The sequence below is a fragment of the Fusarium solani genome, assembly GCF_023522795.1.
Source record: "Fusarium solani strain SB1 chromosome Unknown bctg00000000, whole genome shotgun sequence".
Lineage (NCBI taxonomy): Eukaryota > Fungi > Ascomycota > Sordariomycetes > Hypocreales > Nectriaceae > Fusarium > Fusarium solani.
Window position 1 is genome coordinate 3176667 of NW_027072157.1, and position 23948 is coordinate 3200614.

The window sequence follows — 23948 nt, forward strand, 5'->3', positions numbered from 1 at the left end:
ATTCATGGGTATGATTGATGGCTATCATGATGACTCTATTAGATTACTTTTTGTCTATAATTCTTCCCGAATGACCGCTTCGGCGCCTGAATCCCAACCAAGCATGAATCGCATCGTCTGCTCATAAGTCCAAAGAGTGACAGCGCTCGCCGGCGCCGCCTTGATGAGGCTGATAGGCAGGCCCTTGTAAAGACCGCGGAAGCCCTCGGTTCGCAGGATAGATCGAATCGCTCCCCGCGCCGTTGAATATTCCGGTATGTTCTCATACACGTATCGACTTCGAGATGGACCCTGGACCTGGATACGTTTCCGCACCAGGTCGAGGGGGAACACGGCCGTCTTGGCTATGATACTAGCCATCATGCCTGCAGTAGCATCTCCGCTACCCCAAGGCATATGCAAGCCTTCTAACGAGATCCTGAGAGACTCGTATGAGACGAAAAAGAGGCCCATGAACGGCACAATCTGGCCGAGGCCAGGTCCAATGCCCCGAAAGAACCCCCTCCAACCCTCGTCGCGTTTAATATCCCAGACGGCGCTTCTCAGCGACCGGTAAATGCGATGACGTCCTTGAGCCGCAAACCGCGTCCTCAACAGGTCGAGAGGATATGTAATACCGGTTGCGGCGGCACCGGAAGCGGCACCAGCGATAAAGCTCTCGGCGGCATCAGGTAGACGTGTCGGGAAGGCGGTTTGGAGAAAAACGGTCGTCGAGCGGTAGGTTGTGAACTGAACTGCGCCGTAACATACGTACAGCAATTCGGCAGGGACATTGCCCTTCCACAGGCCTGTGATTCCTTCATACTTCAGGATGTGTTTTAGAGTCGCAAACGCTCCTCGGTATGCGGGAGCTTCGCGTAAAGGTGCGAGGGGATCGGAGAGGGAGAAAGGTTGAAGTTGGAGGCGGATCTTGACGACGTCGAGGGGAGAGACGACGAAGCTGGATAGCATTAATCAGCCTTCACTTATTCAACAAGCGCGAGCTGGTAACAACATACCGAGAGACCAGACCTGCTATCGCACCCGCAGACACAGTCTGGAGTCTGGAGCCCTAGTCACCAAGTCAGCTTCTGTCAGAGGAAGCGTAAAACAGGCATATCTACCTCATCCTTGAGGTGACCTTCTTTGTGCGACATACACGCGGCCTAGGCCCTGTCGGACCGTGGCTCTGCGCAAATAGATCAATGGGCGATACGGATATCAAGAGCGCTCTGCAATATGCGCAAACGATCCGAGCAACAGGCGATGGTGATGGCGATGGAGAGTTGTCGAAGTTGTTGAGGACGATGACCCAGAAAACCCGAAAGTTACTGATAAGGGTCGAAAGATGACCGAACAAAGGAACGTCGGGGGCAGTTATGCCGATGAGGAAGGAATGCACGAGACGGTTAATGTGCGGCAGGTAGGTATCGATAATTATTAGATGAATCAAGACATGACGGCTCTGATGAATGTCATGCAAAGTTCAGCGCCTAGCATGATGTTTTTTGCATGTTTGGGTTGTTGAGGCCGTCATCGTCACGGGAATTGAAATCCGTGGCCACCTGCGCCGAAAATTTCAGTGTCACCCGCCCGCTCACTCCGACGATTCAGTGACGACATGGTCACTTCAGAGTGGACGGGTGGAGGCGGCTGTAGGCGGTGCACTCGGTTGTCTTGTCTTGATCTCGATGGAAGCAGGCATGTCTCTCGCCCTTGGAAGTAGAGCAGATGAGCGGCCTCCCAACCGGACAAGTCAAGTCGGACATGTATCTTCAAGCCATTTTTTTCATGTTGAGGTCCGATGGCGGCTGTTGGGGGGCTTTAATATCCATCGATCGCTCGCAAGCCCCTGCGCTGGACCGAGGTTGAGATCTCTAGAACGAACCCTGCATGCAGGTCTCAAGAAATACTGTGCTACCGTGTGCCGAGAAATGCGGGCAGTCAGAATAAAGCCTTCATTCTGTGTCGAGGTTTGTGCCCAAGTCACACGATGCTTTTATGTCAGGTTCCTGACTGAGTGGACCTTTTTGTACACGGGCTAACCCTGCAAGGCTGGGCGATTTGAAAGCGTCGCGAGGCTCCACTAAACTCGGGCCGCTGGAACCAACCAATTTCAACCGAACTTGGCGTTGAATCTCTTAGTGAGGCAAGTGAAGCAGGCGAGGCACAGTGAGGCACAGCAGAGGCTGGAGGTGTTCTTCCATCTGCTTGAAGTAACGACGACAACTCAATGCTAAACACATTAGCTCTAGAAAGTCACATTGCAATTGGCGAGAAAAATGATCACTTTTTAAACACAACAACAAGCTACAAGGCGAAAACAGCATAGCTCAACCGGTGACGGCACCCACGTGGGGCTTCAACCGTCGCGTCTCTACGTACCTACAGTACCCCACGAACTGCGGTCCTCCTCCTCAGCCTCACTGCACCCCTCAATGCGTTAGCTTCCATTGCTCCGAGTCCCTGAAGCCCGGAATTTCAACTGGGAGGTTGCTTTCTCCGGCATTCCCATTGGCTGGCCCGTCGGTACTCGCTGTAATTCAGTCCCAGCCCGCACACACGAACGATACCCGGGGCCGGAGCCTAGAACTAGAACAACTGGGAGGCACGTCACTTGATGGCAACTACCCGCTGATGCAACTTGCCGCATCTCCGATCCTCTACCTTCTGTTCCCGGCTCTCTTCCTCTCTCTTTATTAACCTCACCCTCCCGCACCCTTCTTCTTTATCTCTCACCCATATTCCATCATCTTTCCCCTTCGACTTGTCTTACTCGAAACGACTCCATCAAATCCTTGTCCGTCCTCTTTGCACGTGTTGACGAGGTAGCTCCCTGGGTAGCTATCCACCACATCGCCGCGGTCCGACCGAAGCGACGGCACAGAGTTACACGTGAAGCCTGGCCACCTGGTTCGAACGATCACGATCTCGATCTCGCTATTGCGACGACCGGACGAGGCATCGCTGCCACCATAACACCCGACGACTCCCAGCTTGCACTACCAAGCTCTCTCTCGAATCCGCCACAGACTCTCACAATGGCTACCGCTCCAGTCCCTCCTCCAGACACTGCGCAGCTTTTGGCACCATTTCTTCCTGCCATTCCACCAGCCGCGATTTCGAAGCAGCCCGCCATTGGCATTCTGCCTCTGTTATCTCCCATCCTTCGCCAACGAGTCAATATCCTGTCCTCCTCAAGTACCGAGCCATGGCTGCGCCTTCTCTGCTACGACACATCCAAGGTGCCTGAGCTTACTCAGATTGCTCAAGGCGGCAGTCTTGAGCCTCACCCTGTATCCGGAGAGGTCGAGGTAGACTGGGATTACGATGCTGAAATCCGCTATCGCCGGGTCGACCAGGAGACTCTGCAGGCTTTGGTCGCCCTCTCCAATCTTGGCCTGGCCTTTCAGCTCGTCTACTGTGTAGGCGACCAAGAAGGGGGCGGTGACGGATGGAGGGTTGGCGAGGTCACTACCACGGACAAGCCTTCTCCGTTCTCGCAGTTTGGCGGTGTCTCCAATATTGCAGAGGCTGAGCGCCAATTTGAAGAGGCCCAAGCAAAGAAGGCGACCAAGCAAACAACTAGTGCGACTAGCCACAGTTTACACGTCCCGAATGGCGGTCTTGAAGATGAGGACGACGACGACGATTACTGGGCGCGATATGATGCAACACCTGCTCGCACACCTGCCCAGAAGCAGTCACCTGCTCCTCCATCCATGCCAACTTCTCAAGTTGGGGACCACCGCACTTCTTCAGCCGAGGACGCATATTTTGCGCAGTACGACACTGTCCAGCCCGCCATGGACAATCACGATCCTGACGAGGAAGAGGCGGCAAAGCAGGCGCAGATTGTTCCACCCCTTGGGCTTGGACGGGTCGTGACGCACGACTCTGCCGAAGCCACAGAACTTAACGAGACACAAGGGGCATGGACACTGGCCGAGCTCGACAAGAGTGATTCAAGCCCAACCCGAAGCGGGGATGACTCTGAGCGCCACGCTGCTCTCCTGCACCCGCGCCCAGCCTCGAGCGCCAGCTCCAACGGGTCGGAAACGGTCGCCAAGCTTGAAGCCTCAGCCGGCAAGCAGGAACAGAACGAGTTTGGCGTCAAGCAGCATGTCTCGCGTAGCATTCGCAGTCTGTACATGCTTGCCCGTGCCTCGGGTATCGATCGTCAGGAGTTTGAACGCATTATCCATACCGAGCTTGACGTTCTCGGCATGGTGGAGGATCACGATTGAGCATCTAATGAAGGGAGTATGACAAATGCCAGCGAATCTTTTTGCTATTTGATGTATGAAATGAGTGGCAAGGTGGGGAGTCATGGTTGAGGAATCTCAGTCTGCATGTAAGGCGTTATCATGGGCATACGATTGGGGACAATTCCAGTCAAGGCGATATGAGTTTTTGGACGGTTTTTGGGTCATGCATTGGCAAGGTCTTGGATACGGCTATTGGGCTAGTGTGTACCTCTCGAAAGAATGAAACAAATTTGAAATGCGAATCAGACAGATGATCACATATGATTTGGCCTAGGCAAAGTCGGTCAACCACCCATTCTTGCACGATGATCCTCCTAGCGCTCGATACATTTGGAGACGATTGTCAAAGAGCACAACGAGCTCCAGAAAGCAGGTTTCGTATTAAATCATGATATAGTGACATAAGTCGTTTCATCAACGCAACAGGCTTTCAAGTAGATTCAAACTCCGATCCCATAGCCCTTTGTACGTGGCTAATTCAAAGAGAACTCCAATAGTACCGTCGCAAACGAATGAGCACCTAATTTTTTAAAAGACAAAACATGCTATCCACCTTCATACTCGTCCACCATCAATCTTACGCTCATATGTTATGAAAGCTCATATTAGTAAAGCTCATGGTGGCATCAGGCAATCACGAGGTTGTCCAGAGCAATACGTGCAGTCTCCAGGACCTTGACGCAGGTGCGTTGCTCTGGTGTGCATGGCTTCGAGGGGTAGATGACACCAGAGACTCTGTCATGCGGGTGGCCAGCAGCTACGAGGGCATCCAAGATTTCGTGGCGCTTGCGACTCCGTTCCTCGAGCTGTTTGACGACATCCCTGAGCCCCGGCTGCGTGAATCGCTGGTTCTTCGGTACGGTTGAGCCCGTTTCGTCGATCCCGTAGACATCGAGGCGGAGGAGTCCGCGAATGGTTAGCCTCCACATATCGGGCTCCATGCTCTTGTTGTTGTAATTCTCAATGACAGAACATGAGCCGGCATTGTCGCCGACACGCCCCCACAGACCGCCAATATCCTTAAAGGAGAACCAGAATGATCGCCCATGTTTCTTGGCAGCAGCTGTTTCGGCATCGACCATCTCGAGAATGGTAGCGTAGGCGTTGCAAGCAGACGGCACCAGCGTGCCTATCAGCATCAGGTTCTGAAAGCACTGGATCGGGGGCGGCTTCGTCGGCTCATCAATCAGAGGTTTGGAGCAGACAGAACATTCAATGACATCGTGGGCGATCTTGGATGCGTTACGAGCAACACGCATAGCCGGTATAACCTCATCGGGAAGGCGAGTGAGAGAGTCCAGCGCAAGATAGAGCGATGATAGACACCCGCAGGGCACAGTGGGAACAGAACGCAGCGAAGGAGGTGGTGGTATCGTAGCGTTGTCATCAGGGGAGCCAACCGACGTGCCGTGGTCGCTTTCAAGTGTCGAGTCGGGTGGTGTAGAGGCATTCGAGTTGTCATGTGTCTGCCGGGGACTGAGTTGGTCGGCCATGTATTGCTGCAGTGATGCGTTGAGGTCCTTAGATACAAGGGCCTGAGAAAGATCGGGTTCGTCAAAGTTGATAGTTCCAAGAAGGTCTACGCCACTAAGAGTCAATGGGGGACCCCCAGAGGTCTTTTGGGTTGCCGGTACATCGTGCTGGAGTAACTGAGGATCTGTAGGAAGTGTATCGAGGTAGTTGTTGGGCAACAAGTCCCAGAACTCGAGATTTGAAGAGGCAGACTCGTCTAAGAAGCCGAGTCCCTGGTCAAAACCATCAGAGGGCAAGGGTGGATAATCATGAGCTTGGTCATGGAAGCCGTGGGCAAATGTCAAGCCTGTAGTTCCAGGTCCGGACACATCTTGAGCAGGCGGCAGGGGGGCTTCACTCTCCACATGCCGTCTCTTTCGAGGACGTCCCATTGGCTTTTGGGGGAGTAGTGACATAGAATCCCCTCCTTCTTGCAACGGGAGCAACCATCGGGCTCCTTAGAGCAGGCGAGTTTTCGGGAACCTGATGACTGATAAGTCTCCGAGCTGACTGGCGACCACTATCCCGGACTTACGGCATTCATCGCATGCCCGGTGCTTGGGCACGGAGTCAGCAGCCTGTGCAACTGCAGTAGATGCCATGTTTGGCCAGATGATGCGCTGGTTCTGAACCAACTCAGAAGGGCTGCTGATATCAATAAGACGAGGTGTCGGGCGTCGGGTGCTTTTGTTCGGGCGCCTAGGTGCACACGCCGCGCATTCTCTCCGAAAGAAAGGAAGACTGGAAGGGTTATGACTAATGGTTCGAGCTACAGCCTAAAAAGGCCACGAAGGATTGAGGCGAGATTGGAGCCTTGTTCGTCAGCACCTGGGACTCGATTAGAACGATAGCTTGTGAAGGAGAGAGACAACAATGTTCCGTTCTCCAGGCGACTCAAGCGCCTGACCGCTTCCGGCCGACGATTAGTTATAAGCTTGGGGTTGCATCGAGGCATCAGCCCTGTGAGGAGTCTGGCCCATGCGGTAGTCCGAGTCCGACCAGCCGAATGAGCGTTGAGATACTGTAGATCATGGGGCGGGCGGCAATCGACTTGGGTCGTAAGCGCCCCCATTGTAGTTTCTCTGTTGATAGTTCGCGGTGACGGACGAACGAGATGGTCAGGCAAATGAATGAGTTATTTGTTATGAAAGATGATATTCGCAAGCAGGTTGGTCGGAACATTCATCGACGCCAATATCCTCGTGGCACCTTCCTTAGGACTTGACAACTCGGGCCTGAACAGACAGACGCGGCAAGCACGACCCCGGTCCATGCATCGGTAGGTTATCGCCCAGCGCGCTGTGGCACCCTCCAAGGCCCTGAGACCACTGAACGTCCACTGAAAAGCTTCTCTACGTTCCGACGATGCAAGACGCGGCCTCAGCCTACTAGTGCTTCTGCTGACGTTGGACAAAGAAGTAATTCATTCATTAGTGAGACAGCGTAAGGCAGAAAAATATGCACAATTGTTAGACCTGCTGCTAGGCTCGGAAGGCAGGCCCTAGTGACTCGCTCTGTCATCGACCGTGTGACCCTGAGTCTCTAGGTTGTCCCAGATCTTCATTCACGCTGGCCCAAAAACCCTTCTCCACACCCATCACCATCACCAAATCGGGCCCCGATCAAAGACCCTTTCATAACCTGTTCCTTGATTCGGTTCCCTTGTTTTTCTTTTGAGACGCTCTTGACGAGCACAGCTTTCGCTTCTATCCTATCTCGAACGAGCCTTTTATTGTGGCTGTACTACACACAGCGTTCGTCCTTTTGCCCGAGTTCGGAGCACAGTTCCAAGAAATCCCCAAGCCGTCGACTATCCGCGTCATGAAATAGTTTCAGGCGCAGATCATACAACTCTAGAAAGGCAGCTTCTTCAGGGCAACGTTGGCTGCAACCTAACCTTGACCCTTGTCGTCAACTTCAACTCCAACCCATATATCCACACCATGACCCTGTTACCAGATCTTGCGGATCTCGCTCGAATAGAGTATAGGGAGGCCTTTGCTCGCGCAGTTGCTGAGGGTACTCGAAGTCCCCTAGTCCTCCCATACTGTCTCCTCGGGCCTTTCATCCTACCTCCAGTTTACCTTGCTATCCCCCACAGAAACCGACCATGGCTATACCGCTCTCGATGGCTCATCGTCGGATTCGTTGTTGCTTTTGACGCCAACATAATCCGCACCATGTCAAGCATGAACGTTGCCTGTGCTTACGCTTCTGGGCTGATGGGAATCTGGGGCATCCTCTCAACTCTGAACCTCCTCGTCTGGACTGATCCGCAGTCAACCTATGCGAGGGCCGTTAAAGTTACCAGGGGCTCGACCATGATGAACGGGGCGTCCAAGCATCATGTTAAGGAAACAAATGGATCCTCCAAGGAAAATGGATTACGACAACGGAAGCTAGAATCTGTCCCCGCGGCCAAGGATGACGGAGAGCACAACAGTCCTGAGGACTCGGGCTGCGTCTGGCAAACCTTTCCTGAAAACGGTTCGTTTGGTGAGAGGCTCAACTGGAGCTTTGATCTCGCCACCAACTTTAGAAAGATCGGTCAGTCCTCACCCATATCAGATGTCAATTCATTTATCACATGAACTCCTCTGACATCATGATAGGCTGGAACTGTTCCATCGCCTCGGTTCCCAGACCCAATATTCCTCACAATGTCCGTGACGGAGATCCCGTATCTCTCAAGGGCATGCCTATTGTCTCAAGAAGCGGGTACCAGCGCAGTCTCACCCAAGCAGAGTTTGTATGGACGCGAATCCGCAATGTCGCCGTCATGTACGCCTTGCTTGATTTCCTGGCCGTCTTTGTGGTCAAAGACCCCTATTTTATCTATGGCCCTGATCATGGCCTCGAGCTGCCCCCTTTCCTGAGCCGCTTTCCCCCGTGGCTTCTCCTCTTGTACCGGGAACTCTTCAGCCTGGGTGGTATCTTTGCCCCTATTCAGGCCATATTCAACCTTCACGACTTGTACCAGTACTTCGCCTTCAGCTCTCTGTTCCCAGCACGTGGTGAGCTTTGGCAATACACCTCCATCTTTGGCTCATTCTCCCAGGTCCTCGATAGAGGCCTAGCTGGCTGGTGGGGTTCGTGGTGGCATCAGACCTTCCGTCTTCAGTTTGTTGCTCCCGCAAAGTATCTGGTTGATCAAGGTTATCTCTGCAAGAAGACATTGCTCACCCAGGTCATTACCATGTACATCTCGTTCTTCCAGTCTGGCCTACTTCACGCCGCGGGGAGCATCTCATGTATGCGAGATACCAAAATCTGGCGCTCTCCATGCTTCTTCCTCCTTCAGCCCCCCGGCATTGTCCTGCAGCATGCTGTGAACCATGCCATCGATAGATACCTGCCCGGCACTCCACGACGGCTCCGTCAGGTATTCAACTTGGTGTCCTCTTTGGCCTGGCTATACCTGACGGCCCCATTCTTTACGGACGATATTGCATCTACAGGACTCTGGCTCCTGGAGCCTGTACCAATTTCTCCGCTACGGTGGTTAGGGGTTGGTCATCCAAACGACCACTGGTGGAGATGGAACAGAGAACTCTTCCCTTTCTGGCACTCGGACAAGAGCTGGTGGAAGAGCGGTTTGCAGATGTGATGTATCAGGAATGTCTCTCGAGGTTAACAGATTGCATAGAGGTGTTTGGACGTTTGAAAAAAGGTTCATAGATGGCTGGGTAGAAACGGATGGGCATTCGGGTATTATAGACTAGGATTTCTCACAAGACAGGACAGACTAAACCAACGCCCTTGGATGGTTCAGTTAGCCATCTCTATGCCTCATCACATTACGTTTAAGAATTCGGGCGACTCTCATACTGTTTTCCAGAAGCGAGTCTGTCCACTTCTTTGCGTAGCCAGGCCACAACTGGCTGATATCTACTCTGCTTCGCCGCCAACACCTCTCTAAATGCCAAGCAGGCCACACTAGTTTGGTCAGAAAACACACACACGCTCAGTTTCAAGATATAGACTACTTACAGTGCAACTTGTGATTTGCGAATGTCGCATTTATACTGGGGGTAGCGCATCGTCCGTGACTTGCTAGTCAGGAGAAGAAAGGCAACATCAATAACCTTCATGATAGTTCCTAAATGCATAATCAGCAAAAGGGTTCACAGAAGGAGGGCTAGGATCCTTACGAACTACCAGCTCGCCACTGGGCTGTCGCGATTTGCCAAGGCATCGGAGATATGCCCACATCTTCTTGGCTGTCTCGCCGAACGCCCCTTGGAGCGATGCGAGAACAGTTCGCGTCGAGTTGTGAGATGTATCATAGAACATGAGATGAGACTGGATCTTGAAGGCATCTATTGGGAGGAAGGCCTGTTAGCGAATATATGTAGTCTAATGGACTGGTTAGACCTACTGAGCACTTTGCGCTGGAAGTTTTGACCTGGCGTTCGACCAAAGTCAACTGTAAGAGAGGCAGATACGTCTGTTTAACCGTGAGCAATGTCCTTGCATGATATCGTATAGAATCCATAGGAAAATCAGACTTACCAAGATTAGCGTCCCGATGTCTGTCCTTGGTAATATCCAGAGTCTGACAGTTAATGGTGGTTCCGCAGTAAGGGAAGCCTGCCTGACCATCAACCTTGCGAACAGGAGTGCCGTCATGCGACATATCAAAGTTGACCAAGGTCTTTGCCGGGTTGACCACAACGCCGTACTCGGGAACGCCCTGGTGCATCGTGTCCACAAATCTGACAGCCTTGTCCCGATCCAGCGTCACGAGGAGGAAGTCGTCAATGAGTCGCAACAGCAGGGTCTCAGGCGAGGCCAGGAAGCCCAGATATTGGGCCTCGAGATCAGCATAGAAGTAGTTGCACAGGAACGACGAAAGAACGGATCCTTGGGGGATGCCTATCTTTTGCCTGTAATACTTCTTGCCGACCTTGACTAGGTTCTGCTCAACGTGCTGGTTCAGGAGGCGCAGGAGCTCGCCAACGCTGTGAGTTTTTCGCATGGCACTGTCCACGAAGACGGTGTTTTTCTTCTTTCCTGCTAAATCCCTCTCGAGTCGTGCGGTAAAGTTGAAGGGCTCGCCCTCGGCCAGGGCCGTTGCGTGCCATCGCCGGATGGCTTTGGATGAGGACTTTTCACATTCGAGCAGCGCCCGCTCGCCGGGCTTGACCTCGGCGTGCTTCATGATGGTGTACTTGTCCTGGCTTGGTATGGAGCCCATGAGTTTGATAACTGCGGGTTGAGGGATCGTGTCGAAAGCAGCCTTGACATCGATCTTGGCAAAGTACAGCTTATCATGACGAGGCCCAAGGGATTCCTTAAAGAGCTTCAGCCGAGTGTAAATATCGCTCACGGAGAACATGGTAGACCCTAGTTTCGAGGGATTGGTGTCCTACAGTCCGTGGTTAGTCTTGGTTCTGGAGTAGTAGAGGCCTTACTGACCCTTTCCAACTTCAGCAACGTATGAACCGGTCCTAGTATGGTATTGATACTAGGCCCCAGTGTTTTTGAGGCTCCTCGGGTCAGAGCCCTCCGCCTGAGGTTCATGATGGGGCGGAGTTTGTCGCCCTTTGGCAACAGACGAACTTGGCTGAAGCCAAGCCGCCTTGATTGAAGGACAGCCAGTGCCTCGTCCAATCTGACCTCTTCAAACATATCCGCTTTGAGATCTGCCATGGCAGGCTCTGCGATGTGCTTCCAGACTTCGTGGCGGAAGTAGAAGACTTGGTATCGGTGGGTATTAGACTCAGTGACGTAGAAGTTGTTACGGATCAGGGGTATCAAGAGAGAATCAAACACAAAATAGAGAAACTCGTGAAAAATCTCGTGTCGCTTTGCAGTGTCCGTCTTGTTTGGCTTCTGGCCTGCGGAGCTTGGAGGCTGAAGCCAGGTTATATCTGGGATCTTGCATGGTCAGCTAAGTGAAGCCAGCTGTCGAGAAGATTACCTACCTTCAAGTTTTGTGACATCTCATGCAGCGACATGGTTTCAAACCGTCTCAGTTCCACAAAATGATCGATTTTCCGCATTATCATCGATTCATTATGCTTCTGAACGTCTTCATCGCCCCAGAACTTGTGAGGGATGATTTTTGACAGCACCGCTTGACAAAATGCCGAGACCTGAGACGTCGGAGTTGCGAGGTCGACAAGAGACTTGCATTCTGGTAAGGCTGGAAGTTGCGTGTCTGCCCATACCTTTTCAGGGGGCTTCTGAGAGAATGCCCTCCTTCGGCGCGAAGCTGTTGACACAAGTTGGGACTGCTTGGGCTTATGAGATGAGATGAAATCTTTCTCCATCTTCGGTTTCCGAGTTCGATGGGGTCTATCAAAGACACAGGGGCAATAATGTCGTAATAGTTCGACGTATGAGCAACGCCCATGGCGGGTTTGCAGACGCTCAACCAGTTGCTCCAAGTCACCACGAAGCCTCTTGGGTATCTTTGGCATCTGGATGCCAGTCTGTCCAGGTTTTGGCTGGAAAGCTGGCGCGATTTCGTCCTCTCTCAACGTATAGTCCTGGAACTTTTGAGAGGTCTTGGAGAAATCCACCTGCGAAGTGAAGACGTTGTGTAGTCCAAACTGACGAGGAAACATGTACATCATAATTTTCAGCATGTGCTGTCGCTGAACGTTTTGATCAGATTTCTGGGCATCACTTGGATCCGGGACACGAGGGTATCTGTTCAGAACATCTACGCAATGTTAGTGACGTTGGTCCGTCGATTCAACCACGGGATAGTATTACGAATATGCTTGTAGCCAGGCTGGATTGAGCCTCGAGAAGTGAGGGAAGGCTTGGCATAGAATATTCTGCTTCTCACCAATGTGATATCTGCAGGCTTTCGGCATTCATTGGAAGATCCATTTCCAAGTGATACGTTACCCCCGGGAAGATCAAGCTCTGACAACGGTTCACCTGGGAAGGTCAGTACAGTGAAACAGAGAGAGCAACAGGAGCTATTCACCAGTGAGCTGGTAGTAGTTGTTGAAACCCGCCTGTACATTGACGTAGACAGAAGTATCAACTAGCAAGTCGATCATGATCTTTTCACCAGCTCGGCCCAGGAGTGCCAGCAACTGCGGCCAAGGAGCTTTCCTAAGCGCCTTGACATGGGAGTTGGGGTAGAGGCTGAAGAGTCCCGGGATACTTGTATTTCCCTGATCGCCTGGTCCAGCTGATTTTCTGAAGCCGTCGCAAAGTAAATGTTTCGGCCGTCGTCCAGCTTTCAAGTCTCTAGAGAACAGGAGCCACACGACAAAGTCGACAATCTTAGAAGCAAAGTTAGCACGAGAAGGCATAAATGATGGAAAGAAGACGGACCTCTGACTGTGAATACATCGAGCCGGCAATTCCGTCCGAAATGCTAACATAAGATTCGTCTTCCTTCTGCGAGAAGACGAGCCATTGCTCCCATCGCGTGTCATCGCTGTCGCGAGCTTGGTCACGAAAACAAACAAGAGACGAATCCAATAGTCGAGACAATTGACTCTCAACCTCTCCAATGTTGTCGCCCTGGCCGATTGATGCAACTTTCTTGCGTCGAAGGCGGGAACCTCGAGGCAAGCTGGAGAGAACATGGTCTCTTAGTGTAGTGACCCTAGCATAGCAGCGCTCCAAGAGATCGCGTCTCACAGGCGTGTCACTGCATGAACTTTTCTTCTTTGGCGTGTTTGACGTGTCTCCGGGGTCAAGCTTGCGCTTCTTCCCTACGATCATTTTGATAGATCGTAGGCTGACCATTCACGTCGCGCCTGTTATCGCGATGCATGTGGTTTCCTGAGGTCGAGATATGGAGATGGAGAGTAACACAGCCACAAGATCGTCCTGATGCCGATCGATTTCTGTGGCTGTTGCTTAAAATAGTGGCTCAGTGAGCTCGGGAGCTGGTCCCGATTGGGTAAGGCTCAAGTTTTAGCGTGCGGCGGGCGCCAGGGACTCGCAAAGGGTGTGGCACTGTTTTCGAGGTCTGAGCGCGGGTGTCTCGACAAGTTGAAGCACCAGAGGTTACAACAAGAGACGTCCTCTGTCAATGGATGAGGGAGGAAGAATCGTGGCATGGTCGAGTCTGGTCCAAATGTCTCTAATGCGCGGTGGATACCGTGTTCGGAATAGGAGTAGAATTCTCCGTACACAGCAGAGCAATGCCGAGGGCCAAGCTAAGTACCCTACTTGTCTTATCACTGAATTCCACCTCCATGGCCAACATGAGCCCCTTGCTTCCCATCTTGCCTATTCGGAAGAACAAGTGGATTGACTTTCACCCGCTTGCGCAGGTACGAGGCATGGAAGCACGGCATCTCGAGGGGTATGTGGCCGTTAAAGACAAAGGGTGGGATAGGTGAGTTGAGGATGATTTCATGTGGCTTACAGAAAGCGACGCTGTGCTGCAGGAGAGGACAATCGTTATCAAAGGAGCGGTAGTAGCAGCAACAACAGCATCGTCACAAGCTCTAGCAGCAGCAGCACGCAGCAGCACAGTAGCACGACGCAGGAACGGGGAGCACGGAGAGGACCCGGTCGCCAGGCAACCTGGCGCGATACAAACAAAAAATGTGACAACCCAGGCCTGCTGTCCAGATGGCATGGCATGGTACGATCGATTGAATTGGCTGATTAGCATGGGACCCCGGATCTACAACCACGTCGTCTGGAGTCTGGAGAATCGGCAGACAGGGTAATCAAAGACAAAGGAAATTTTCCCTCATTCTTTTCTATCTCCGGCAATACCGGTAACGGTGGGATGGATGGAAGAGAGGGAAATTTTTGCAACCCATAGCCCTCAGCTTCCGAGCGCGGGACAAGCCAGGACCAGGGCACACCCAGCTCCCATCACCCAGATCATGGATCATGGCAGAACAAGTCAGGGGTCGGCAGGGGAAGGGAAGCGAGGGAAGAGGGCCCGAGTCGCTGACAGACTGGGGTCGAGAGGCGGTCCCTGGATGGAAATATGGAAATAGAAATAGAAACCCGTTGCTAGGACACGAAGTCGGTCCATCCATCATTGGATCCATGGACAGCCACGGATGACATGACGAGATATCCCCCACCTTTTGGACAGTTCACAGTCTCCCAACAATGATCGAGATGTGTGCCAGAGGGGGAGAAAAGCCACGACAGAAGAAACGAAATGGGTAGGGGACAAAAAGGGGTGGTGGAAGCACAGCATCAGGGGACGGCAAGACTTGCAGACGGCCCGGGGTAACATTGGTATGGATGGATATGGATCTTGGGGCACCCAATATCTAGCAATCAATCATTGATTGATTGTCCCTAATATCTGGCGACAGAGGCGGCAGATTGAACCACATCACGTCCATCCGTCGCCCGGCGGGGTTCTCGCTCTCTGCACAAGATATTGCCCATCCTATCCCATCGCAGAGACCAGCAGCGACAAATTGCATGTCCCAGAGCACAGCAGGCCGCGGATCAATGCCACAGTGCATGTCGCCATCTGGGCTCGGCTCGCGGTGCTGGACGAACTGGCCAAGCGGATGGAATTGAGGCTGACGGATCGGCTGCCACACGAAACGGTTCGTGGCCGCGAGACGAGGTCGCTACCGTGAAGGGTGGAAATGGATTGGATCGCTGCGAACCCCTGAGGCTTGTCAAGGGGAGACAGAGACCGACGACCTAATCCATTGCTTGGTTCTCGCGACTCTGCTGCTCTCGCCGGCCAATGCAGTGTTTAAGACCAATGTCGCATCTTCATCCGCTAAGAAACATCCATTGGAAACCCTTTGGAGGGCCCCCCAGCCACACAGCACAATGGGGAGACTCGAGAGAGACACTAAATATTATCCCGACGAGCGAGGAGATCGGGATCCAGTGCTCAGTTACGTGGTGCACTGTACCACGGGCTGTAATGAGATGGGGTGTAAAACATCCATTCAGGCCGAGCACATCTGTATGTATCGGCATTTCGTGTCCCTCCCTCCCATCCCCATCCATGGATCCATTGGCATCCATGAAAAATGGATGGATAGGTTGATTGCCGACTCTGCACGAGTGGTAGGGGCCCGGCTCCTTCACAGCCAACATCACATTGCAGTAGGTAATGTACAGTACCTAATGCACATTACAGATGCACAGAAGCCTTGGGTCCAATCCATGGAAGCCCGCCCTGAGTTTCTGGGCCTCGATGAGGTGTCAGTTGTTGGTTCCCATTGTCTTGGTCTCACGCTGGGCCACCTACACCCATGAAAGTCTACTGTGCTGTTGTGGGCCTCCACAGACAGGCCGGCCGTCATCCTCTAGCTGTGGCAGTCTGTCCAGTCCTGGTTACCACAGGCAGGCCGTCCACTAACGATCCACTGCAACCCACCCGCTGCATCAGAATGCAGGGCGGGGAGCTTGCCGGTACCTGGCCTGGAGCTCTGCGGCCCAGGGTCTGCAAGTACTGCACTGCACTACCGGGCCTTGTGGTGGTGAGAGTCCTGGGATGAAGGGAAAAAAGAGTCGGAGTAACCAATCCAGTGAAAGCTCCGCCGGCGTTTGCTCCAACCGTTGGCCTTGGTCGTCCACTGGAGAGAATGGAAACTCGGCGGGAGCTCCACCAAGACCAAAGGAAGGTGCCGTTGGCTTGTACCTTTCGAGCCCTGTGAGGCCGCCGCGGTCTCTACCTCAGATTATCGCGCGACGCTTGTCTTCACCCTGCCCGGACCTCAACTCACTCCGTACTTTTCTGTACGTCTTGAGATATCGCCCTTTCTCCCATCTCTTTCTCTCCTTCCCTACACCGGAGCTCGCTTCTGGTGCCGTTTGCAGTCGTTTGCCGTCGTTGTTGTTCATATCTGCTGCTCCTGTTCCCTCCTTGTGAAGCATTCCCGTCCAGTCGAGGATCCTCCCCTTGAGAACCACACATTCTCGAGCCTCATACGACCTTGCCCTGTGCTGTCCTGCCCTGTGCCCTCGGAATACTGGCAATTTCTCATCTGCGCCTCCAGCAGCTCGTGCCCATTCATCACGGACCTGCTCACTCAAAGCTGCGCTGCATTGCAGCTCAAGTGCCAGCATCCCCGTCATCGCCCTGAAGCTGGCCTGCGGATGACGAGTTGGAACGGCCGACTCCAGCAGCTGCCTCCACTGAGAGTGTCCGCTCCCATTTTCATCCCTCCCCTAGAGTCCCTGGGACGGTGTGGACAGGCCCCATCCCGTCATTACTGCTCCTGCTCCTGCTCCTGCTCACTCGTTGTCGTCCGCGGATGGCTCCCACAGTTGTGAACCTGTGAGAGTCTCCAGAGCCGGTGACGCTCTACCACCCCCTGGTCGTCTTGCGCCCTCCAGGCCCGTTTACAATTCTCCCAGTCGCCAGGTCTACCGCACTCGCTGCCCGCCCGCCGACCTACACTACGCTGCCTACGGTACAGTACCTAAACCTACCTTACCTACATACACCCACGCCTATCGAGAGTACGCCTCACACCAACGCCCGCCCGCACACCAACAACGTCCAAACGCCAACGCATCGATGCTCGCTGCATGGGTCTCTAGTCCCCCGACCAGTCGCTCCGCTCGACGAGCCTGACCGATGCTCAGGCCACCATGGACCACGACATGGATATGGCCCTCCACGCGGGCCTCCAGCCGGACCTCCAAGACGTCGACTCGGGCCTTGGAAATCCCAATTTCGAGCCTCACCAAGACCTACATCGCCATCCCCAACGACACCGACTCCATCGCTCCCGCGACCTCGACCTCGACCACGAACGCCGGCTCGTCCGCGACGCTGACGCTCAAGCCCAGGCCTACCTCCAGGGCCAGCTGCCTCACGACCCTGAGCTCCGCCATCATCAGCACCCAGAGCATCACCTCCTCGATCCTGCTCTCGCAGCCGCCCCTGCACCCCATCTCGACTATCACGGCGCCTACTCCCACCCTCCCGCGCCGTACGCCGACGACGTCCTCGACCCGACCTCCGCAAACGCCCATCATGCCTTCACCCCCGTAAATCCCGACGACTTTTACAAGAGCTACCGGGCAATCCCCCTCCAGAACCACCCCGAGACACTTCCCATGGCCGCCTCCACCCCCGCGCCCGTCGTTGCGCTCCAACGGTGACGGCTCTACCCCCAAGCACCCCGTTCTCTCCCCAACCAGAACCAACCTGCGTTCCGCCTCAAATCCCGTCGACAACAGGCCCGCCCTCCCGGGCTACAAGCCCACTGCATCTCACCCCAGCGTGAGGGACCTCAAGAAGCGGTTCGACCAGAACGGTGCTGCACCTTCTTCAATCCCCCGTGCCCCGGCGCATACGGGTGCTGCAGCTAAGACTAGGCGGGATGTCGGCGGCCCCAGTACACAGCCGCGAAACGGTGCAACGTCTTACTCGACATTGCGTGACGGCTCCGGCACGTCAAATAGTCCGTCTGCATCCTCCTCGTCGGCTCGTTCTCAGAGGTCCAGGTTTGTTGCCGAGGATCAGGTCTCGAATAATTCCCAATCGTTTGCGAGTCGTATAGGCAAACCACGAAGCGCCGTTAGTGGAAACCCAAATGCCTCCAAATCCATGACCAACCTAGCACCAAAATCCCCACCTCAACCAACTTCTGCTTCCCCCACACCTTCTCGTTCTCAAGGCTTGCTGTTCGGCGAGATCCTCCCCGAGCAGCGCAACCTCTTGACTGCTGGTTATGGCATTGAGGGCGTCCGCCCACGGAGGACGTCTGAATCCAGCCTGCACCATCCCTGGAGCCACCAGAGAAGCCTATCTGACCCGCCAGATGTCGCCGAGCCCTCGTCTCCAAGCACCTGGTATCGTAGCCTCAACGGCGACGGTGTTGACGGCCAGCCCGCACAGGATCCCGCTCACAAAGGCCACACGCGGTCACAGAGCGATATTCCCAAATCTCAATCGGGCCCTACCCCCTCCCGCAAGACGCCTTCTCGAAAAGGCACCGCCTCTAATACCGCCGCCGCAGGTGGATCTGCGTCCAAGCTACCGCGCTCAGTGAGAAAACTCAGCAGTCCAAGCGATACGACACCCTCATCGACACGCTCCAACTCCCCCTCTACTTTCAAAAGGCCACCAACGGTTAATGGCCGAATATCAAGGGCAGGTACTCCAACAAGCCGAGCGAAAACACCGACTTCGAGAGCCAAGACACCCACCCAGGGCGGCGTCACTCGAAAAGCGGCACCTCGGTCTCTCGTCACACCAACAAGTAATAATCGGCTCCAGGCCAATATAATTGCTCCCCCGCCGAAGCTCTCTCCTCCGCTGAGGAGTTCTCGACCCCGACAACCTGTCTCCGTGGCCACCACGGCAAGCTCACGAATGAGGGCAGTAGAGAGGGCTAGGTCCCCGGCTCCCCCTTCCTTCCCACCGTCCAAGATTGCAGAGCCATCCCCTCGACGGCGAAAGATATCTGTCGGTCCGATCGATTTCGAACAGCGGCGAGAACACATTCGGCTCGCGTATACTAAGTCTATCCGTGAGAGCCAGGCCCTCGAGGCACGGCAGAAGGCAGCGGAACGAAGGCGGAGGGATATGGAGGCTACTGCAAAGGCAAAGGCAAAGGCCGCCGCTGCCGCTTCTGCCTCTACAGGGACATCACCACGGACCCCAGAGTCAGATGCAGTAGACTCTCCAGCGACCTCCGATATCCCGCCAGTCCCGCCGATTCCAGACAACCATGCAATGCCGGAGCCGCCAGTCATCCAAGAGCCTGGTTCTCCAGAATTATCTACAGCTACAGAAGTCCAAAATGCTTTGAACGTGATAGATCCTGGAGTGTCCCACGGACAGGCCCATCTGGATACTCACGAGGATCACCCTTCACCAGCGATGGACGACTCGACGATGAGTCCTGTTGATATTGCATCGGCATTACCACCAGCTGCACTGACAATTGCAAGCCCAGAAGCGACACCACCTGCTGAGTCTGTGGTCCGGGATTCAGATTCACCCACACTCGGCGTCCCTGGCAGCTTCCCAGCCCCCAGCCCTATCGCCGATGCTGTAGTACGACCTCAAACTGCAGATTCAGCAACGTCAGAAACGACCCAGTTCGATAACGAGCCACAGACGACTCCGCCAAGGCCTGTCCTGTCACCGCTTCAAGTGCCAATCACTATTGTCAAACCACCAAGCCCACAGGCACAGAGAACTGTCACACCTCCAAAGGTCGAGTATCAGTACCCATTCCACGATGAGCCCGATTCGCCGGTACAACCGAGAACCACACACGATACGATCCAGGACTCCCATGACACGACACCGAGGCACAGCGCGGTTGAGGAGCCTGTGATACCGGGAGCGTTCACTGTATTTGAGGAGGATGTTCGCTCTCAACCAGATCATCAGTCACTGTTTGAGGCTACCATTGCCGTCTTGCCATCTCATCCACCCTACGAGGACCCGCGGCCAGCCGAGGAGCCTGAAGAGACGGTGCCGTTTCCTCGCATCGAGCACGATTATGAATCAGAATGTCAGACAGAATCGGAGGCAGATGAGGGCGGTGTGCATTATCACCATGAGGACGAGGGCGCTATCACCGATACCTGCACCGAGGAGACGGATGACCACAACAGAACTGAAGAGTGCAGGTCGGAATCGCAATTTGACGATCGGGTTTCTTCTCATCGGGCTTCTACCTGCGAATCTTTCGATGCTGATGGCACAGACGATCACGAATACCCCCATTATGAGCATCAGCGTCCAGAGTCTTCAACGAATCTCATGGTACCGACACTTTCTGCACCTAACCGAGCAAGTCAACAGTCGGCATGGACGGACTACACGGTCGATAGCGCTGAGGTGTCTCCTGCAACACGCTCGCCAGCCTTCCCAGACATTGATGATGAGGATGACACAGGCGACCATGGCCATGTGACAATCTTCGAAACCATGTCTATTCATAGAGATCGAGGGCCGACAATCCGACCCCTAGAGATGCACAGTACTCAGCCTGAAGTCCGTCCCTCGATAGACTCCAGTCGATCGCCATACCTAGGCCATCAGCTTCCAGAACTCGATACAGGTGATGGATTCTCGGTCCCTTATCTCTCCAACAGGGCGAGCAAGAGCTTCTCCTACTTTCCGTCACCGAATCACGAACCCCCACCTATTCCTGCCTCGACGTCTGGCTCAGCGTGCAACTCTCAGAGGGCTTCTGGTGTGTTTTATGAGCAGTCACAAAGCGGAAGCACATTCATCAACTCTGAACGTGGCTCGGAAGATTATATGCCAACAATGATGACTCCTCAGTCAATGGACACAGCCTCCCTGGGGACACAGAACCAATATTTTGCCGACTCAGCGACGCTCAATGGCGACGGGGCCTCCGAGGCACAGGACAAGAACGGGCCGACAGGAAAGGAGAAGCAGCGGCTGATTCAACGTCGAAACGTAATCAAGGAACTTGTCGACACTGAGGCCGTATTTGTCCGGGATATGAATATCGTCGAAGAAATCTACAAGGGGACGGCCGAAGCATGCCCCAAGCTCGACGGCAACACTGTGAAGCTCATTTTCCGCAACACGGATGAGATCATCTCGTTCCACACTTCATTCTTTGCTCAAGTCAAGGAAGCAGTCTCAGCCGTCTATGCAATGCAGGGTCGGCGCTCGAATCTCTCCAGAGAGGGCTCATTCATGTCGGAGCCTGGTCACTTGAACCCCGCGGATATCGATGATGCCAAGGATCGGACTGTCGCGCTCGGCCCTGTTTTCAAGGCCAATATGGAAAAGATGAAGCTGGCTCATGAGGGCTTCTTGAGGAACAGTGACGGAGCGGCAAAGCGCCTCATTCAGATCCAGCAAGATCCCACTGTCAAGGTGTGGCTGAACGAATGCAATGAGGTTGCCAAGGACTTGACAGCTGCATGGGACTTGGACTCCCTCCTCATCAAGCCAATGCAGCGCATTACCAAATACCCCAATCTCATCATGACTCTTCTCCAGCACACGCCGCAGGACCACCCCGACCGAGAAGGCCTTCTTGAGGCCAAAGATATTCTCGAAACAGCCATTATCGAGATTAACAAAACCAAGAAGAACTTTGAACTGGTCGGGCAAATCGTGGGAAGGAAACGGAAAGAGTCTGATGTCAAGGCTGGATTTGCGCGGGCATTCGGAAAACGAGTTGATAAACTTCAGGGTTCGGGCAGCCGCCAATCCGAGGACGCCGACTATGCCAAGCTCAACGAGAAGTTTGGTGACGATTATCTGCGACTGCAGGTCGTGCTCCGGGATGTCGAATTCTACACGAGACAAGTTTCAGCCTATGTCCACGAGTTTCTCCAGTATTTGTCGTCGATTGAGCTGGTTATGAGACTCCAGCCTGGAAACTATCCCGAGCTGGAGAGCAAGTGGGTTCAATTCAACATCTCGATACAGGATTTGGAAAAGGTTGCGCTTGAGGAACATGTAAGTGAAGAAAGACATCCCGATGAAGTCATGCTAACAAGTCATAGCTGTCACAAGTTCGAAAGCATGTTATTGAGCCGTTTGAACATGTTATCAAGGCATATGGCAACCCATCACTGGCCATGAAGAAGCGACAAAAGCGCCGCGTGGACTTTGAGCGTTACGAGCAGTTGAAGCGTGCGGGCAAGAGCATCGACTCGAAGCTCAACGAGCTTGTCGAGCAATACGAGGCCCTGAACGACACTCTCAAGAAAGAGCTTCCCAAACTGTCTGCCCTGACAGAAAAGATCGGCAACATTTGTCTTGGCAACTTTGTCAATATCCAGGCGAAGTGGTACGGTATCTGGAAGGAGAAGATGAAGGTGGTGCTGGGTGACTGCCCTGACATGCCAGACCTCAAGGAGGTTGTTGCCACCTTCCATCGAGATTTCCCATACGCACAAGAGCAGGTGGCCAATGTTGGAATCCTCAACCCTGCATATCGTGGCAGAGTCTCCCAATCAACCACACGAAGCATGGATGAAGCATCGTCCCTCAGGATACGGTCACGCCCATCGGAGAACGATTCGCGAGGCCGGGGTCATTCCGTCAATGGCGAACAGGCACCAGGTCTCCCACCTCCAGATGTGCTCAAGCGTCACAGCGGCTCATACACCATGTCGCCCACCAGCGCTGGAGCGGGAACCATCCCCAGTCCACACCAGTATTACTACCGTGATTATTATGCTGGTATCAGCAGTCACCAGCAAGGCACTGCGTCACCCTTATCCCCAGAGATGCCAGGCAGCTCACGGTCCTTTGCTGCTTCGACCAGACCAAGCACGGGACGAAGCTTTGATTCTGGTGGTCTTCCAAGACAGAGCTCCGACTCAAATACGCACCACCTCCGAGATTCGCACACCACATACAGTTCTCAGAACCAGCCTCAGGAAGGACGGCGGTTCTCTGGCCTCTTCCACTCAGCATTGCCGATGGCCGATGGACCGGAAGACAGCGCCCGGTCGTCCCGTGCATCATCACGGGAACGGGGACCGACAGCAGATGGATACAATGTGCTCTGGCTAGCAGCATCGTTATTTGAATTCAACATTGCTACGACAAAGCATGAAGCTGGTTACCCATACCTGGTTTATCAGGCTGGCGAGGTAAGTAAACTGTCTCATGGGATGACAAGGGGGATTGACTGACTCCTGTTCCAGATTTTCGATGTGATCGCGGAGAAAGGAGAGCTCTGGTTGGCAAAGAACCAGGACGATCCCAGTGATCAGGTCGGATGGATCTGGTCGAAACATTTTGCCAAGCTGGCCGATTTCTAGCGGCGGCAAAGCTGCAACTCATGCATCAGCAAGCAAGCGATGACTTGACTTTACTATTGAACTACGTAATGCATCAAAGAGGTTATGTACTAGGACTAAAGAGGGGGCTATGGGCGTTTATTCCACGGACATGCGATTTGGAACGCAACGAGGAGGAAAGGCGCTCAGCAATGAGAGCCCGTCTTTCCTTTTGGTTTCTTGATCTTCTTTACCACCTTTTGTTCTTTGCTTCATGGATCAGACACTGACCCTTGTTTATTCTGGAAGTTGCGTTATTGTGTTTGCGTGTGCGGTTTGATTCAGGGGCTCTCATTTGTTTGGACTTGTGTATTGTGGTTTGGCTCTCCTTTAATGTCCTCGAATGGCGAGAAGTACAAGTACAGCAGGGGTCACATCACATCAGAGGAGGTGGAAGAAAGTATCCATATGTCGAGGACTAGGAGACGAGGAAGGGAGCTCGGCGTTCAGAAGAAAATACCAACAGCGTATGTAAGATTTCGGATGTTGCGGGTGGAGGAACAAGGAGAA

At 53.7% G+C, this 23948-nt stretch overlaps 6 protein-coding genes across 6 annotated transcripts; 3 read left to right on the top strand and 3 right to left on the bottom strand.

Moving 5' to 3' along the window:
• Positions 1-54: 54 nt before the first annotated feature.
• MRS44_001021 (uncharacterized protein) lies at positions 55-951 on the bottom strand (the record flags this gene model as incomplete). The annotated part of the gene is made up of 1 exon (XM_046278221.2): positions 55-951. One exon carries the CDS (start codon positions 949-951, stop codon positions 55-57), a length of 897 nt encoding a protein of 298 aa, XP_046138914.2.
• Positions 952-3020: 2069 nt separating this feature from the next.
• On the top strand, positions 3021-4226 carry MRS44_001022 (uncharacterized protein; the record flags this gene model as incomplete). Its single annotated transcript, XM_046267591.2, has 1 exon — positions 3021-4226. One exon carries the CDS (start codon positions 3021-3023, stop codon positions 4224-4226), a length of 1206 nt encoding a protein of 401 aa, XP_046138915.1.
• Positions 4227-4873: 647 nt separating this feature from the next.
• Positions 4874-6151, bottom strand: MRS44_001023 (uncharacterized protein; the record flags this gene model as incomplete). The annotated part of the gene is made up of 1 exon (XM_046267590.2): positions 4874-6151. One exon carries the CDS (start codon positions 6149-6151, stop codon positions 4874-4876), a length of 1278 nt encoding a protein of 425 aa, XP_046138916.2.
• A 1551-nt stretch (positions 6152-7702) lies between these two features.
• On the top strand, positions 7703-9366 carry MRS44_001024 (uncharacterized protein; the record flags this gene model as incomplete). The annotated part of the gene is made up of 2 exons (XM_046267592.2): positions 7703-8306; positions 8372-9366. 2 exons carry the CDS (start codon positions 7703-7705, stop codon positions 9364-9366), a joined length of 1599 nt encoding a protein of 532 aa, XP_046138917.2.
• A 138-nt stretch (positions 9367-9504) lies between these two features.
• MRS44_001025 (uncharacterized protein) lies at positions 9505-13454 on the bottom strand (the record flags this gene model as incomplete). The annotated part of the gene is made up of 10 exons (XM_065623528.1): positions 9505-9517; positions 9750-9858; positions 9911-10078; positions 10138-10206; positions 10272-11127; positions 11178-11639; positions 11687-12429; positions 12483-12653; positions 12703-13006; positions 13059-13454. The coding sequence occupies 10 exons, from the start codon at positions 13452-13454 to the stop codon at positions 9505-9507; spliced, it is 3291 nt and encodes a 1096-aa protein (XP_065479976.1).
• A 2722-nt stretch (positions 13455-16176) lies between these two features.
• MRS44_001026 (uncharacterized protein) lies at positions 16177-23420 on the top strand (the record flags this gene model as incomplete). Its single annotated transcript, XM_065623529.1, has 6 exons — positions 16177-16421; positions 16881-17103; positions 17229-17791; positions 17835-22104; positions 22152-23249; positions 23304-23420. 6 exons carry the CDS (start codon positions 16177-16179, stop codon positions 23418-23420), a joined length of 6516 nt encoding a protein of 2171 aa, XP_065479977.1.
• Between the last annotated feature and the right edge of the window lie 528 nt (positions 23421-23948).